This window comes from Crocodylus siamensis, chromosome 7, assembly GCF_052110815.1.
Source record: "Crocodylus siamensis isolate JL-2025a chromosome 7, ASM5211081v1, whole genome shotgun sequence".
Taxonomy (NCBI): Eukaryota; Metazoa; Chordata; order Crocodylia; family Crocodylidae; genus Crocodylus; species Crocodylus siamensis.
The window spans coordinates 97,810,086-97,823,260 of record NC_143401.1 but is presented as its reverse complement, the minus strand read 5'-3'; the positions used below and the strand labels follow the sequence as shown (position 1 = coordinate 97,823,260).

At 70.0% G+C, this 13,175-nt stretch overlaps 1 protein-coding gene across 1 annotated transcript in view; it reads left to right on the top strand.

The window, feature by feature from the left end:
* SLIT1 (slit guidance ligand 1) overlaps positions 1–13,175 on the top strand; it is a 51,638-nt gene that overhangs the window by 23,997 nt on the left and 14,466 nt on the right. Inside the window, exons 5-14 of the mRNA XM_090057324.1 lie at positions 9,498–9,569; positions 9,792–9,863; positions 10,104–10,175; positions 10,497–10,660; positions 10,764–10,911; positions 11,331–11,402; positions 11,608–11,679; positions 12,078–12,149; positions 12,612–12,755; positions 12,962–13,125. Of these exons, the coding sequence (XP_089913450.1) occupies positions 9,498–9,569; positions 9,792–9,863; positions 10,104–10,175; positions 10,497–10,660; positions 10,764–10,911; positions 11,331–11,402; positions 11,608–11,679; positions 12,078–12,149; positions 12,612–12,755; positions 12,962–13,125 (1,052 nt within the window). The remainder of the gene's footprint in view (positions 1–9,497; positions 9,570–9,791; positions 9,864–10,103; positions 10,176–10,496; positions 10,661–10,763; positions 10,912–11,330; positions 11,403–11,607; positions 11,680–12,077; positions 12,150–12,611; positions 12,756–12,961; positions 13,126–13,175) is intronic.

The following is a 13,175-nucleotide window of genomic DNA, read 5'->3' as shown; positions in this document are numbered from 1 at the left end:
GCACCCTGGGGGGCACAGTGCTCTTCCCCCTGCGAGGGGGCTGCTTTGTGGTTCATTTGCATGGGGGGAGCTAGGGCTGTGGCCCCCAGGCAGGGAGAAGCTCCAGGCAGCCCAGGCTCCTCCTGGACTGTCTGGACCCTCGTTGCTCTGGGCAGACGGTCCCTGGCAGCTGCCCCAGGACCCCCGTGCGCAGGCTGCCTGTGCAGTGGGGAGCTTTTGATCTTTGCTAGCCCCGTCCACCCAAGGGTCTCCTGGCCCTGGGGCTGTGCCTGCAGCCGGAGCCCCCAGCCCTCAAGGGGGTCAGCACCCATACCCTGTGCCCAGGCAGGACTGGGGGCCTGGGGGGGGCAGGGGGCCAGTGCAGCGCCGGACCCTTAGCTAGCGTCTCCCCACTGTTTCCAGTGCCCAGCACTTGTCAGGAAGGCCCCTGTGCCCGGGGACTCGGCGAGCCCTGCCCCAAGACCCCCGGCCTGGCCGCGGCCCCGCAGTGCAGGTGCTGCCTGGCCCGGGGCAGGAGCCCGGCTGTGGGGCGGGGAGGCGCTGGCTGTCACCCTGCAGCCCCGTCCTCATTTCCTACCACAGATACTGAGAAAATAAATAGCACAGCTGGGCGGGAGCCCCGAGTCCCTCCAGCACATGGTCCCCTCCAGGCCCCGAGCAGTGTGGGTGACCCCCCAGCTCCCGGGTGAGCAGGCCAGCAGTGGGGTCCCACGCCGGCCAGCCCGGACAGGCGTCTCCAGCTACACAAACACGGGCCCGGCGACAGGAGCCCGAAGGGAAGGGGGAGACGGAGCTAACGCTGGCACTCCCGGGGTTGGCCTGGGGCACTGCCCACTCGCTCCTCGGCTGTCCCCAGCCTGGGGGACCCTGTTGGCGTGGCTGGGGGCTGGGTCCAGACCTGGTCCAGCATCGCAGGCCGGCCCAGGATGGCAGAGTGGCCCCGGGCACCAGACACCTTGGCTCAGTTTGCCCCTCTGGCGCTCCTGGACCGCTTTGGCATCTTTTGTCTCTTTGCAGGTGTGTCGGGCACGGGCTGGGGCTGTGCTAGGTGATGCTGCGCATGCATCCTGCACCGAGGGCCCCACGGGGGTTGGCTCCATAGGGGCAGGGGGCAGCCGGGCAGGGGCAGCGGGCTCTCCATGCAGCTGGCTCAGGTCCCCGATGGATTTGGCCAGCGGCCTGACCTGCGGCATGAGCACCGTAAGTGGCACGGGGCACCAGGCAGATTGGGAAGGGAGCTGAAAGCAGGGCAGCAGGTTGGGCGAGGAGAGCAATGCTGGGGGCGCTGGGCAGGGCGGGCGCCGTCTGCTGCCGTCCGAGGCAAGGCCGTGCCTGTGGGCCCGGAGGACGCGGGCGGCCCCGCGTGTGGGAGCAGGTCCCGGGCTGCGCTGACCCTGCAGGGAGCCCGGGGGCCGGCGCGGGTCGCTGGTGGCCCAGCCCGGACGGGGACGGAGCTGAGGTCGGGGTGCGCCCGGGTCGGACCCCGGGCAGCTGGGTGTCACGCTGTGGGGTAGAGGAGAGACAACCCCCCCACCGCCGGCTGCTGGATGGCCCCATGCACACAGCTGGCCCCTGCCCCCCGGGGACCCAGCCCTCCTCCCACCCCCACACCTCCCACCCCCACACCTCCCACCCCCACACCGCGGCTCGTCAAGCAGCTGCTCGGCTGGTGCTCTCCGGAGCGCTAATGAGATCTCCGTCTCGTCAGGGAGCTGGAAACCCCCCAGACCCCCCCCCCACCTCTGCCAGGGCTGGGCTGGCCAGGCCGGCCCGCCCGGCACCTGTCACCGCTGCCCAGAGCTGGGGGGGTCTGCCCGGGGCCCTCCCAGCCGGGCACCCCGGGGGCAGGGCCAGGCGCCGGGCAGGGGAGCTGGGCCCAGGTGGGGCGAGCGCAGCACGGCAGACAGCGGCCGCGGCATGGAGGGCGTCCCGGGTCTCCACAAGCCCCAGCTCCTGGCCTGGCACAGGGAGAGCAGCGAGCTTCCAGCCCTCCGGGGTCAGGGGCTGTTTTGACTTCTCATCTCCCCCACCCCCAAAAGGCATGCAACCCCCCAAGGGCAGCAGAACCTGGGCACAGTGAAGGCCGCCAGCAGTGCTACCTGCAGCCGGAGCCGGAGCACTGCTCTGGGCATACAGCCCAGCGGCCGGACCCTTAAGCAAGTCCCCAAGATGGATGAGGACCCCCCTTCCCCTCCATGCTCACATCCCCCACCTGCTGTCCAGGGCCAGGGGGCTGCATGGGAGCAGCTGTCCCCCCCGCCAGCTGCCAGCCCCACTCTGGCCCGCTCGCGAGCACTGCGCGGTGGTGTTTGCAGAGCCACCGCCAGGTCGCTGGGTCCCTGCGGTGTGGGAGTCTCCCAGCTCCCCTCAGCCGTGCCAGGGCCCAGGACACGGACGTCGGTGGGCGCGCAGGGAGGGCTCCAGCCCCAGGCAGCTCAGCGTGCGGCAGGACGTCGCATCTCCAGCCTGCTGCCAGAAGCGCTTCCAAAAGCCCCTGCTATTCAATTAGGAGGTGGCTTTGGGAGCAGGGACTGCTAATTAAGGGCTGGCAATTACTGTCCCAGGGCATAATTAGTGCCAGCGAATGCCAGAGGCCAGGCCTGTCTGCTCGTTTGCGTGAACCCTGCCCTGCCAGGCAGGTGACTTCAGGGCAGGGCGGTCTTGCACCCGGCCCCTGCTCACAGCTGCTGTGGTGGGGGGTGCCATCTGGGGGCTTTCCAGAGGGGCTTTTCTTTAAAAAAACAAAACAAAACAAACAAATTCTTGTTCCAAGCTAAATCGGCCAAAATCCACGAGTCAGTCCAGAACCATTCGTGGCCCTACAACCGGCAAGCATCCTCCACCCCCGCCTGGGGCTTCAGATGTTTTCAAAGTCTTTTGGCAGGCATCCTACATGTGGGCCCAAGCTTGGAGGCTCGGGGTTCAGACGTCCCCCAGTTTCGCCTGCCCCCAGCCATACGGCCGCAGGAGCAAGCTGGGGAGGAGCCTCCAGTTTCCATAAAGTGGGCTTTAAGCCCCGACCCCTCAGCGGGTGCTAGAGCAGTTATCCCAGAGAGAGCTTAAGGAAAAGTGTCGTCTTGGACCCAGATACATGGTGCTTCCCCTGCCAGGTAAGTGGCCCCAGATACAACGTGTAATCTGAGCCAAAAAGAAGGGCACCTAGGTGTGTGCATGGCATGGGGTCGGGGCTGGGCACCGCAGCCAGCCTGGCACACACCTCTCAGGGCCTCTTGCACGCGTGGCCAGGGCAGGGGAAGAGGGGGTCTCGGGTCCCCTGATGCAGACCCCTCATCCGTGGGCCAGGCTCAGCCGTGGGAGGGCTCCGTCCCCTACCACGAGCACTGGGGTGTCCTGCCGGAGACCCGCCAGGCTGTGGCTGGCCCTCCCGGGGCGAGCCCCCGCGCTCCGGCTCCTGTGCTTGGAGCCGGGTGCTCGCCTGCTCCGGGTGCGCCGGCCGTGCCGGGAGGCTGTTGCACGCGCCTGCTGTAGCGGCGTAGCCTGGGCACGGCCCTGGTCTGTGCTGCGGGGCTACAGCTGCCTGGGGAGAGGGCTCCGAGACCCCTCCAGCCCATTTCGCAGTTTGACCTGGCTCCAGTGTGAAATGCACCCCATGCACAAAATGCTCCATGGCTTGGGGTCTCCCCCAGCACCTGGGGGACAGAGACCCGGGGCTGTACGGGCCGTGCAGCCTGCCCGGCTCACTCGCGTGGGCATGTGCCCCTCCGTGGTGCGGCCGCCGGACCCTGCTGTTCAGCACTTCCCTCCCCCCTTTCATCCGGGTGCCAGGAGCTGGTAGTGGAGCAGGAGTGGACGTGGCTGCGGGGAGCCGGCTGCAATCAGCGCGGGTGGAAACAAGCCCGCAGGCCGGGAAGCCGGCGCCGAGCGCTCGCTGCTGGCCTGGTCCTAGCGCCCGGGCCCCGCTCGGGAGCCGAGCAGGGGGCCGGGAGGGGGTGCTCCATCACTGGCGGGCTCGAGGAGGGGTGGATGGGCACCGGGGGGGCATGCTCCAGGTGCAGCGATGCCCGTGGGGGGGTCCCAGGCTGCTGGGCTGTTGCCCCCACCCCCCTTTCTGCTCCATGTGTCGGGGGGTTAAGTCGGCCTCACAGCTCTGGGATTTCCATGATTTCCTTCCCTGGCCCCGATGCCCAGCGTGGGTTTTAGGCTCAGAGACCCCACAGGGTTACAGGGCATCAGGGCAGCCCCGGGCTGTGTGTTTCCTGCAGGTCTGTGTCCCCGGGAGCCGTCCTCCCCCGGCATCCGTGGGCGCTGAGTGGGACAGCGGCTCCACATCCAGTGCCGGGGACACCTCGGGGGGCAGGGGGGGTCCCCAGGGCTCAGGCTGGGGCCTTGGGCCCTTGGTCTGGCAGGGTCGGTGAGGCCCGACCCAGAGGCTCGGCTCGGGATTGGGAGCGCCAGCATCCAGGGCTGGGCGGGCGCCTCGTGGCCGGGCAGAGATGCCAGCTGGCGCGAAGCAGCCGGGCCGTGCGGGATACGGGGGGCAGACAGGAGCAGCCTGACACCTCGGCTCCTTTGGCAGCTCTGCTCAGTCGGTCTCACCTGCCCCGAGCCGGCTTCACGCTTATTAGCACTCGGAAGTCTCCGCTAACGAGAATTGCTTTTCCATTTGCACCTTGGCGGGGTGCTGGCGGTCTCCTTCAGGGACAGGGCAGCCCTGGCGCCCGGGGGCTAAGCCGTGCTGCACGCACCGGGCTCGCGAGCTGCTGTCGGTCGCGCCGGCCCCGCACGCCTGCCGCGGTGCAGCACGCGGGACACCTGAATCCCTGCGGCCCCGCAGAGCTCCTGGCCCGGGGGCTGGCGCCTTGGACTGCAGCTGGGGGCTGGACGTGGCCCGGAGCGTGGGGTCGGCGTGGCTCGGCCAGGCCACGGGCAGCACGACGCCGCCTGGCCCCTTCTGCGCTCGGCAGAGCCCGCGCTGCGCAGGACAGGGCTCGGCGTGGCCCCCGGCTCCTTCTCGAGGTGCCCGCCCAGGGGAAAGGAGGGCTGGAGATGTGGGCGTAGGTCCCGTGCCCCCACGTCTGGTGCTTGGACCTGCTCCCCGGGGGGACCCTGACTCCGGGGCTGCAGGAGCCGGGCTGCCAGGCTGGGAGGAGACCCGGGCCCGTGCCGCGGCGCTGGGAGCATAACGAGATCTTAATAGTCCAATTACATCCCGTCGATTTACCCAGCACGTAATTGTCGCCGGCTGGCGCTGCGTGATGAAGCGCTCTTATTACCCGCTGGGCCCGCTGGCAGGAGGCTGTGGGGTGGGGGGAGCTGCCCCTTCCTTGCAGCCGCAGCTGCTCCGCAGCTGGGGAGGAAGGAGGTGGTGGCTCCGCATGGGGCCTCGCTGGGCCTGGGGACACGCTGGCCTCTGCCCCCGGCTGGCTCGCGGGCAGGCGTCCAGGAGCTCTTCCAGGATCGTGGCCGTTGCCAGGAGATGCCCGAGCTGCCGTCTCTGCTCCCCCGTGTTAGCTGCAGCGTCCGAGTGCATCACCGCAACCACGGGTCAGCGCTCGGGCCACCTCCAGCAGGGGATGGACCCGCAGGCAGCCGGGGGGCTCTGATTCAGGAGGGCCTGATCCCTGCCCAGAGGGGCCAGGGCTAGGGGCCACCTCCAGGCCAGCTCTGGAGGCAGTGGCATGAGCTCTGTGCCGTGGCCTGTGTGCACATCCTCTACCCGACCAGTGTGCTCGGGCATCCCTGGTACCACCCGGCACCTGTGCTGCCTGCACTAGGAGCCCCCTTCCCAGGCCGGGTTTGCAGCCTGGGCTGGCCCCTGTCCTGCTTGGGGAGGCTGGCGTCACGCTCCCAGAACAGCTGCGGGGCTGCGGACCCCCGGGAGGAGAGCACAGCCCCTGGGACGTCCCCCCAGCCCTCCCCGGGCTGCCTGCCAGCTGTTCCCTGCGTGCCCTCCAGCTGGAGGGGGAGACCAGCACCTCCCTGTGCTAAATGCAGCTGAGGCTGGGGGAGGGAGGGTCGCCATGGGGCAGGGCCTCACTGTGCCCCTGCAGCAGCTGAGCCTGGAGGAGGTGCCCAGGGAGCAGGTGTCTCCATTGCCCGGCCCCTCCAGGTCCCCACGAGGGGCGAGAAGGGGGCTCGGGCCTTGGCTGCCCAATGGGAGGGGCGTGATCTGGGGTGTCCGGCGCTCGGGGGTGGTGTAGATTCGGGGCAGCGCCTCGCTGGCTGCGGGGCCTGGGCAGCAGCAGCAGTGCCCGGGACGCGTGGCACGGAGGGGTTGGATGCCAGCGGGGCCGTAGACCTGCCATCTCATTCCACCGGCTCTGCCGGGGCCGGAGCCGGAGCCGGGCACCCTGCACGTGTCTGCCCGTGGGTGCTGCCTGAGTCCAGCCCCGCCGGGCGTTACTTTCCATGGGCGTGCACACGTGCGGGGGCATGTGGAGAGGTAGGAGACTTGACGTGGCTTGACGTGTCCGGCTTATCTGCCCCAGGAGACCTGCTGCTCCCCTAACGCGGGGGAGAAGCCGGGCGCCGGTGTGCCCAGGGCTGGGCCGTGGGCGCCAGCCGTGCCCCCCAGCGCGTGGCGGGGCGTCGCGGCCTGGGGCTGCCCCCGAGGCAGGGGAGGCGGTCGAGGGGCCCTTGCAGCGAGGGGAGGCTGGTCTCAGCGGCGCGGCTGAGAGCCAGCGGGGCCGGCGCCGAACACGGCACAATCTGCTTAAAGTGTGAAGGGCGGATTAGCCGTGCCAAAGGGCCCGTGGCCGGCCCCCTCCCCGCCGCGCCGGGATTAAGGAGCCGCTTGTTCGCCGAGGGCTCCCTGCCGCGCCGCCGTGTCTGGGCCCGGGCCTCGTGCTCTGGATCCTGCTAAGCGCCGCGCAGGGCGCGCCAGGCTCCCCGCCGGCCGGGCGTGTGGCTGGCGGAGCCGGGGGGCGCTGGGGTTAATCCCCGCGCAGCCCCTCCCCTGCCCGGCTCCGGGGGAGCCCCGGGCGTTGGCACTTGGTGGTTGGGGCTGGCTCCGTTCTCCGTAGGGTCAGATCCTGCCCAGCCCAGGGGTGAGGGGCAGCCCAGCACCCCCAGGTCTGAGGGTGGCGAGCGGGCGGGCGGGTGGGTGCTGCTGGGGGGGGCGGGGGTCCGGCTGCATGGAGCCTCTCCCGCTGCTGGCTGCCCCCCTTCCCTCCCAGGAACCCAGCCCCCAGGCTAAGTGACTTTGCCAGGGCTGTGTGGGAGGCCAGTGGCGGAGCAGGGATTGGAGCCCCCACCCTGCCTTCTCTGAGCCCGCGGCTTAGACCCCACCCTCCAGGGGCCCACAGGCAGGCGGGCACCAGGGAGGCACTGCCCTGTGCACAGGCGGGGCGTGTGCATGCACACGTGTTTGTATAGCTGCGTGTTTGAGGGGTGTTGTGTATGTGCGTGCATGTAGCTCCACGTGTGTACGTAGCTCTGCATGCAAGTGTGTGTGTGTGTGTTGTTGCGAGTGTCCCTGTAGCCGTGTGTGTGTGTGTAGCTGGGTGTGTACGTGTATAGTTCTGTGTGCCTCTGTGGGGCTAGTTTTGCACACATAGCTGTGTGTGTGTGTGTGTGTGTGTGTGTGTGTGCATGCACCTAGCTGAGTGTGCCTGCACGGGGCTAGCTTTGCAGACACAGCTGTGTGTGTGTGTGTGTGTGTGTGTGTGTGTGTGTCTGGGGGGCTGCGCTGCACTGTGTTGAGAAGGAGACAGCACAGAGCTGAAAAGCAGCCCCCCCATGCTGAGCTCAGCTGCCTGGGGGGGTGGGGGGGCTGCAATCAGCCACATTGTCCCTGGGGCATTGTCTCTGCGCCTGAGTCTGGGGAGGGGCTGGGCCGGGGCGGGGGAGGGGCTGGGGGCACAGGCGGGGGGCGGCTGAGCTGCTGCACAAAGGCCCTGGACGCCTGCGGGGCTGGTGCTAGGTCCAGGGCCTGCACGGTGCGGGGGGCTGCCCCGTCCATCAGGGTTGGCCAGGGCCTGGGCTGGGATCCCAGGGGCTTCGGGCCGCTCCCGTCCCCCCAGACCCTGCTAGGAAGAGACTGAAGTCGCCGCCAGGCGGGTGCAGCCACCCCAGTGCTCACGGGCACGCAGCCCTGCAGGCCCACGCTGCCGCAGGGGCTGGGAGGCTCCAGGGATGGGGAAGGACCTAGAAAGGAAGAAAACTGGAAAGGAGTCCACACCTGGTATCTCCCCGGCGTGTCTGGTGGCCGGATGGGAAGGACTCAGGCCCCGTGCAGGGGCAGCCACCGAAGGCGGTTTCACCCATGGCCGCGAAGAAGCAGGCAGTCAGGCAGGGCCTGGACAGTGCGGTCAGATGTGGCCATGGTGGCCGGTCGTGCCCCGACGCAGCTGGTCACGTGGTGTCGCGTCGGGGGTCCGGCTGTGAGACCATGGCGGAGGTGGGCAGCTCCAGTCCATCTCTGCCAGGCTTGCTCCGGCGCATGACCAGGCTGCCAGGGGAGGAAGAGGGAAGCCGGGGCTGAGACGGTGGCGGCGCCTATGGCAGTGTTAGCCCACGGCCTTCCTGGGGCCGCGTGCGCCACGCGCCGGGGCCGCTGGTCTGGGACAGCAGGACAGGCGGGCTCAGATCCCCTCGGGTGCTGCTCAGAGCTGGGTGACCGGTGAAGCTGAGCCAGATGTGGGCAGATGCCAGGTGCTGCCAGCAGCCAGTGGCACTGGCCCGTGTCCCGGTGTGTTCCAGAGAGAGCGGCTGGACGGGGTCCGGCTGGGTCTGAGGAGTCATGTCCCAGGGTCCTGAGCCACACACATCTATGCCCTGCCGTGGCCGTGGATATGTTGGCATGCAGATCCTGCTGGGGCGCTCCCTGCACCTGGGCATGCAGCGGGGGCTGTTCTCTGTGCTGGGGTGTCACCATTTGCAAACGAGGCTCTCGAGGCCCCCCGTGTGGCGACGGGGGCACGGCGTGGGAAGTGTGGGCGTCTCAAGAGCGCGTCTCTCCACCTGCGCGCGTCGGGCGCTGCAGCAGCTTGGCCAACGGTGGGGTGATGGGGCACCAGAGAGGACCTGTCGTAGGGCGGGAGCTTTGCTGCCCTCTGCAGGCCGGGGGGAGTCCGCGCCGCGATGCGCACCCGTGTGCCGGGCTAGTCCGGCTCCGCGCCACGGAGGCCCAGGCGGCCGGCCGGCCCACGGCACGCAGGGAGGGCAGTGGCTGGAGAGGCTTCCCGGTGCTGGGGCCGTCGGGGGGCGCCTGGCCGTGGGCTCTGTGCTGCCCCGGCCGCCTGGGACGCTTCGTTAAGCGCCAGGCGCTGGGTTGTGGGGAAGCAAGTCGAGCCCCGCTCGTTTGTGGCCTCGGTCTGTGGGGGCCGTGCACCGAGGCCCCGAGTGTAATTACCGGCTAATCAGCAGCGCTCTGTAATTACTGGGATTTCCCAGTGCAGCCACGGCTGGCCTCCAGCCGCCCAGCTACCCCCCCCCCCCCGCCGCAGACCAGCCCGTGGGAGCCCCCCGGGACGTTTCGGGTGGGGGGACACCCCCAGTGCTGCTCTGGGGTTTCACACCCTGCTTCTATGTGCCAGGGACCTGAGCGAGAACTTCATCCAAGCCGTGCCCAGGAAAGCCTTCCGGGGCGCCACCGACCTCAAGAACCTGTGAGTGCCGCGGCGGGCACGGGGCCAGGCACCCTCTGCTTTGGGGGCGCGGGGGGCCTGTGGGAGCTCTGGGGGTCCAGCCCCAGCCAGGCTGGGCGGTCACTCCCACCCCATCCCTGCTGCACCCAGGGCTGACGCGTGGGGCCAGGGCTCGAGGGCGCCCGCGGGGGGACCCGGAGCTCGGGGAGTGGGCGTGAGACCCCGCGCCCTTGTTCCCCACAGGCAGCTGGACAAGAACCAGATCAGCTGCATCGAGGACGGGGCTTTCCGCGCCCTGCGCGGCCTGGAGGTCCTGTAAGTGGGGCCGGGGCAGGGCTGCCGGGGCGCGGGGCTCGAGCCCCGGAGGGAACGGGGTCCGTGCCCGGCTGCTCGCTGCACTGCCAGGACCCTGGGACTGCACCGTTCCCCGGGGCTGCATGCAGGGGCTGGGTCTCGGCACCCCCATCGTATTGGGGCTGGGGCGGCCTGGACGAGGGGGGCTCGCTCGGGTCGGAGCCCCCATGCTAGGTCCTGACCCGCCAGCCCTCCCCGCAGCACGCTGAACAACAACAACATCACCACCATCCCCGTCTCCAGCTTCAATCACATGCCCAAGCTGCGAACCTTGTGAGTGCCGGGCGCCAGGGGCGCGTGCCCTTCGGCCGCGTGGGGGGGTTTGCCACGGGGCAGAGGCTGCGGGTCCCGGCCGGCTTGTTGTGCCCACGGGGGGGGTGCGCTGCATCCCGGGACCGGGGGGACACGGGGTCCAGTCCTGACCCCTCTACCCTGCTGGGCTCTGACTGCCCTCTGCACCCCCAGAGGGGCCAGGCTGCCCCCAGCACGGTGCCGGGGGTGGCCGGGGCCCCTCGGTGCCATGTCTACGGCAGGGGGCGGGGCGTGCAGGGCAGGGGTCCCCAGGCCCAGGCACCGACCTGTCCTCGCCCGCAGCCGCCTGCACTCCAACCAGCTGCTCTGCGACTGCCACCTGGCCTGGCTGTCGCAGTGGCTGCGCCAGCGCCCCACCATCGGGCTCTTCACGCAGTGCGCCGGGCCGCCCGCCCTCCGCGGCCTCAACGTGGCCGAGGTCCAGAAGAACGAGTTCAGCTGCTCGGGTGAGGGGGGGTCCCTGCCCCTGGCTGCCCACCACGCGTGGGGGGTGCTGGCCACGTGCTGCCCCGTCTCACCCGACTGCTGCTCCGCTCCCTCCCCGGGCAGGACAACTGGATGCCGCCCGCGCCCAGATCTGCAGCCTCTCGTCCGGCTCCTGCCCTGCCATGTGCAGCTGCAGCAACGGCATCGTGGACTGCCGCGGCAAGGGGCTGACCGCCATCCCCGCCAACCTGCCCGAGACCATGACCGAGATGTGAGTTGGGCCGTGGGTAGCACAGGTCGGGGCTGGCGCCGGCTCTGGGTTACAGCTGCCCCGGGGGCACGTTCCTGACCCCTGGCTCTAGCTGATGCCCCAGGGGGCATGGGGCTGGATCAGGCCCTGAAGGCCGCGATGCGTGCAGGGGGTGGCGCAGGACCCTCCACAAGCAGGACGTCGCTGTGGATTGTGCAGCATTAAACATGTAAATGCAGATAATCTCCTTAGGGAAATCCAATTACAGGCGGGCAGGGACCCGCCGCAGCCGCCAGCAGGTGGGCAGAAAGCGCCTCCTGCCGGGAGAGCCGGGGGGCTGCAGCCCCACAAGCACGGCCCCCCAGCCAGCCCCCACCCCATGCCCCGCAGCACCCCTGCTCGGGGCCGGAGCCTCCTTCCATCCACCTTTCTACCCGCAGACGCCTGGAGCTGAACGGCATCAAGTCCATCCCGCCCGGCGCCTTCTCGCCCTACAAGAAGCTGCGGAGGATGTAAGCGGCCGCCTGTGCTGCCAGGACCCGCCCTGGGATTTCCCCTTCCCACCCCCGTGGTCGTGCTCCCCCGCCGCACTGCCCTGCCCACTCCGTGCACCTTGGTCTGGGGTCTCGGGGGCAAGGAGGGGACGAGGCCCTGCTCGTGCTGCCAGCGGGTGCCTGGGCTGGGGCCAAGGATGGAGCCGTGACCCTTGCGTTTCAGAGACCTGAGCAACAACCAGATCTCGGAGATCGCACCCGACGCCTTCCAGGGGCTGCGCTCGCTGAACTCGCTGTGAGTCCCGCGCCGGCCCCGGGGTCTCCGCCGGCGCTGCCCGGGGGAGCGGGAGAGGGAAGCCCTCCTGCTGCTGCATGTCAGGCTCTGGGCGAGCCCCTGACCCGCAGCCCTGCCCTGCCCTGCCGGGCCTGTCCCGTGCCTCTCCAGACGGAGGATGAGCTGCCCCAGCTGTGTGCAAACTCGTGGCCAAGCTGAGGCTGCAGAACTCATCTCACTTGTGCCGCAGGGTGAACAGAGGAGGAGCGGGGGCACCCCCAGCCCGGCCGAGAGCCAGACCCTCTGGGACCAGGCCGGGCTGGCGGAGGGGGGGTCCCACTGAGGTCCCGGCAGGGCTGGGGGGGCAGAGCCGGGTGCCCGCGGGTGCAGCCACACTAATGACCGGCTCCGTCCTCCAGGGTCCTCTACGGGAACAAGATCACCGACCTGCCCAAGGGCGTCTTCGGGGGGCTCTTTGCCCTGCAGCTGCTGTAAGGACGCGCTGGCTGGCCCGGGGCTGAGTGGTGGGGGCGGCGGGCTGCCAGCATCCGGTTGCCGTCACACGGCCGCGGCGCCCCGTCGCAGAGCGCATGGGCTCAGTCCAGGCCGGTGCTTGTCCAGCCCGTGCCTGTGGCCCCCCACTGATGGGGTCCCAGCATCTTCTCAGGGGAGCCCCCCTAAGGGGCAGGAGCCTCGTACCACGCAGCCGCAGTCTCAGCCCCGCTGCTTGTCCGGCACCCGGAGCAGTGGTTCGCCGTCTGCTTGTAGCAACCCCGGACCCGCAGGCTGTTGGCACCCCCACGCTGCCCCCTCCACCCTCGCGTCCCCGTCTCGGCTGCAAGGTCCCCACGGTGCTGGGGAGCCCCCGCACGCCGCGGGCGCGCGTCTCCCTGCGGGGTTGGAGCGCGTGCCGGGGGCCAGGAGCTCACGTCGCCGCGGCCGCCCCCCCGCAGGCTGCTCAACGCCAACAAGATCAACTGCGTCCGCGCCGACGCCTTCCAGGACCTGCAGAACCTGTCGCTGCTCTCGCTCTACGACAACAAGCTCCAGACGCTGGCCAAGGGCACCTTCTCCGCCCTGCGCGCCATCCAGACCCTGTGAGCGCAGGGCGCCGCGGGCCCGGGCGCGAGGGGAGGGGGCCGCCCCCGGATCCCCTCTTGGGTTACGGGGCCGGCTCCGTCCCGGGGTCCCCAGGGCAGGGCGAAGCGTGGCGGGCAGCGGGGAGCCGTCACGGGACTCCTGGGCTCCCAGGACGGGCCGGAGCAAGGGGAGCAGGGCTGGCACTCACCCCTCTGCCCCCCAGGCACCTGGCCCAGAACCCCTTCATCTGCGACTGCAACCTGAAGTGGCTGGCCGACTTCCTGCGCAGCAACCCCGTGGAGACGAGCGGCGCGCGCTGCGCCAGCCCCCGGCGCCTGGCCAACAAGCGCATCGGCCAGATCAAGAGCAAGAAGTTTCGCTGCTCGGGTGAGTGCCCGGCCCCTCGCCCGCCCGCGGGCTCCCAGCCCAGCCCCAGT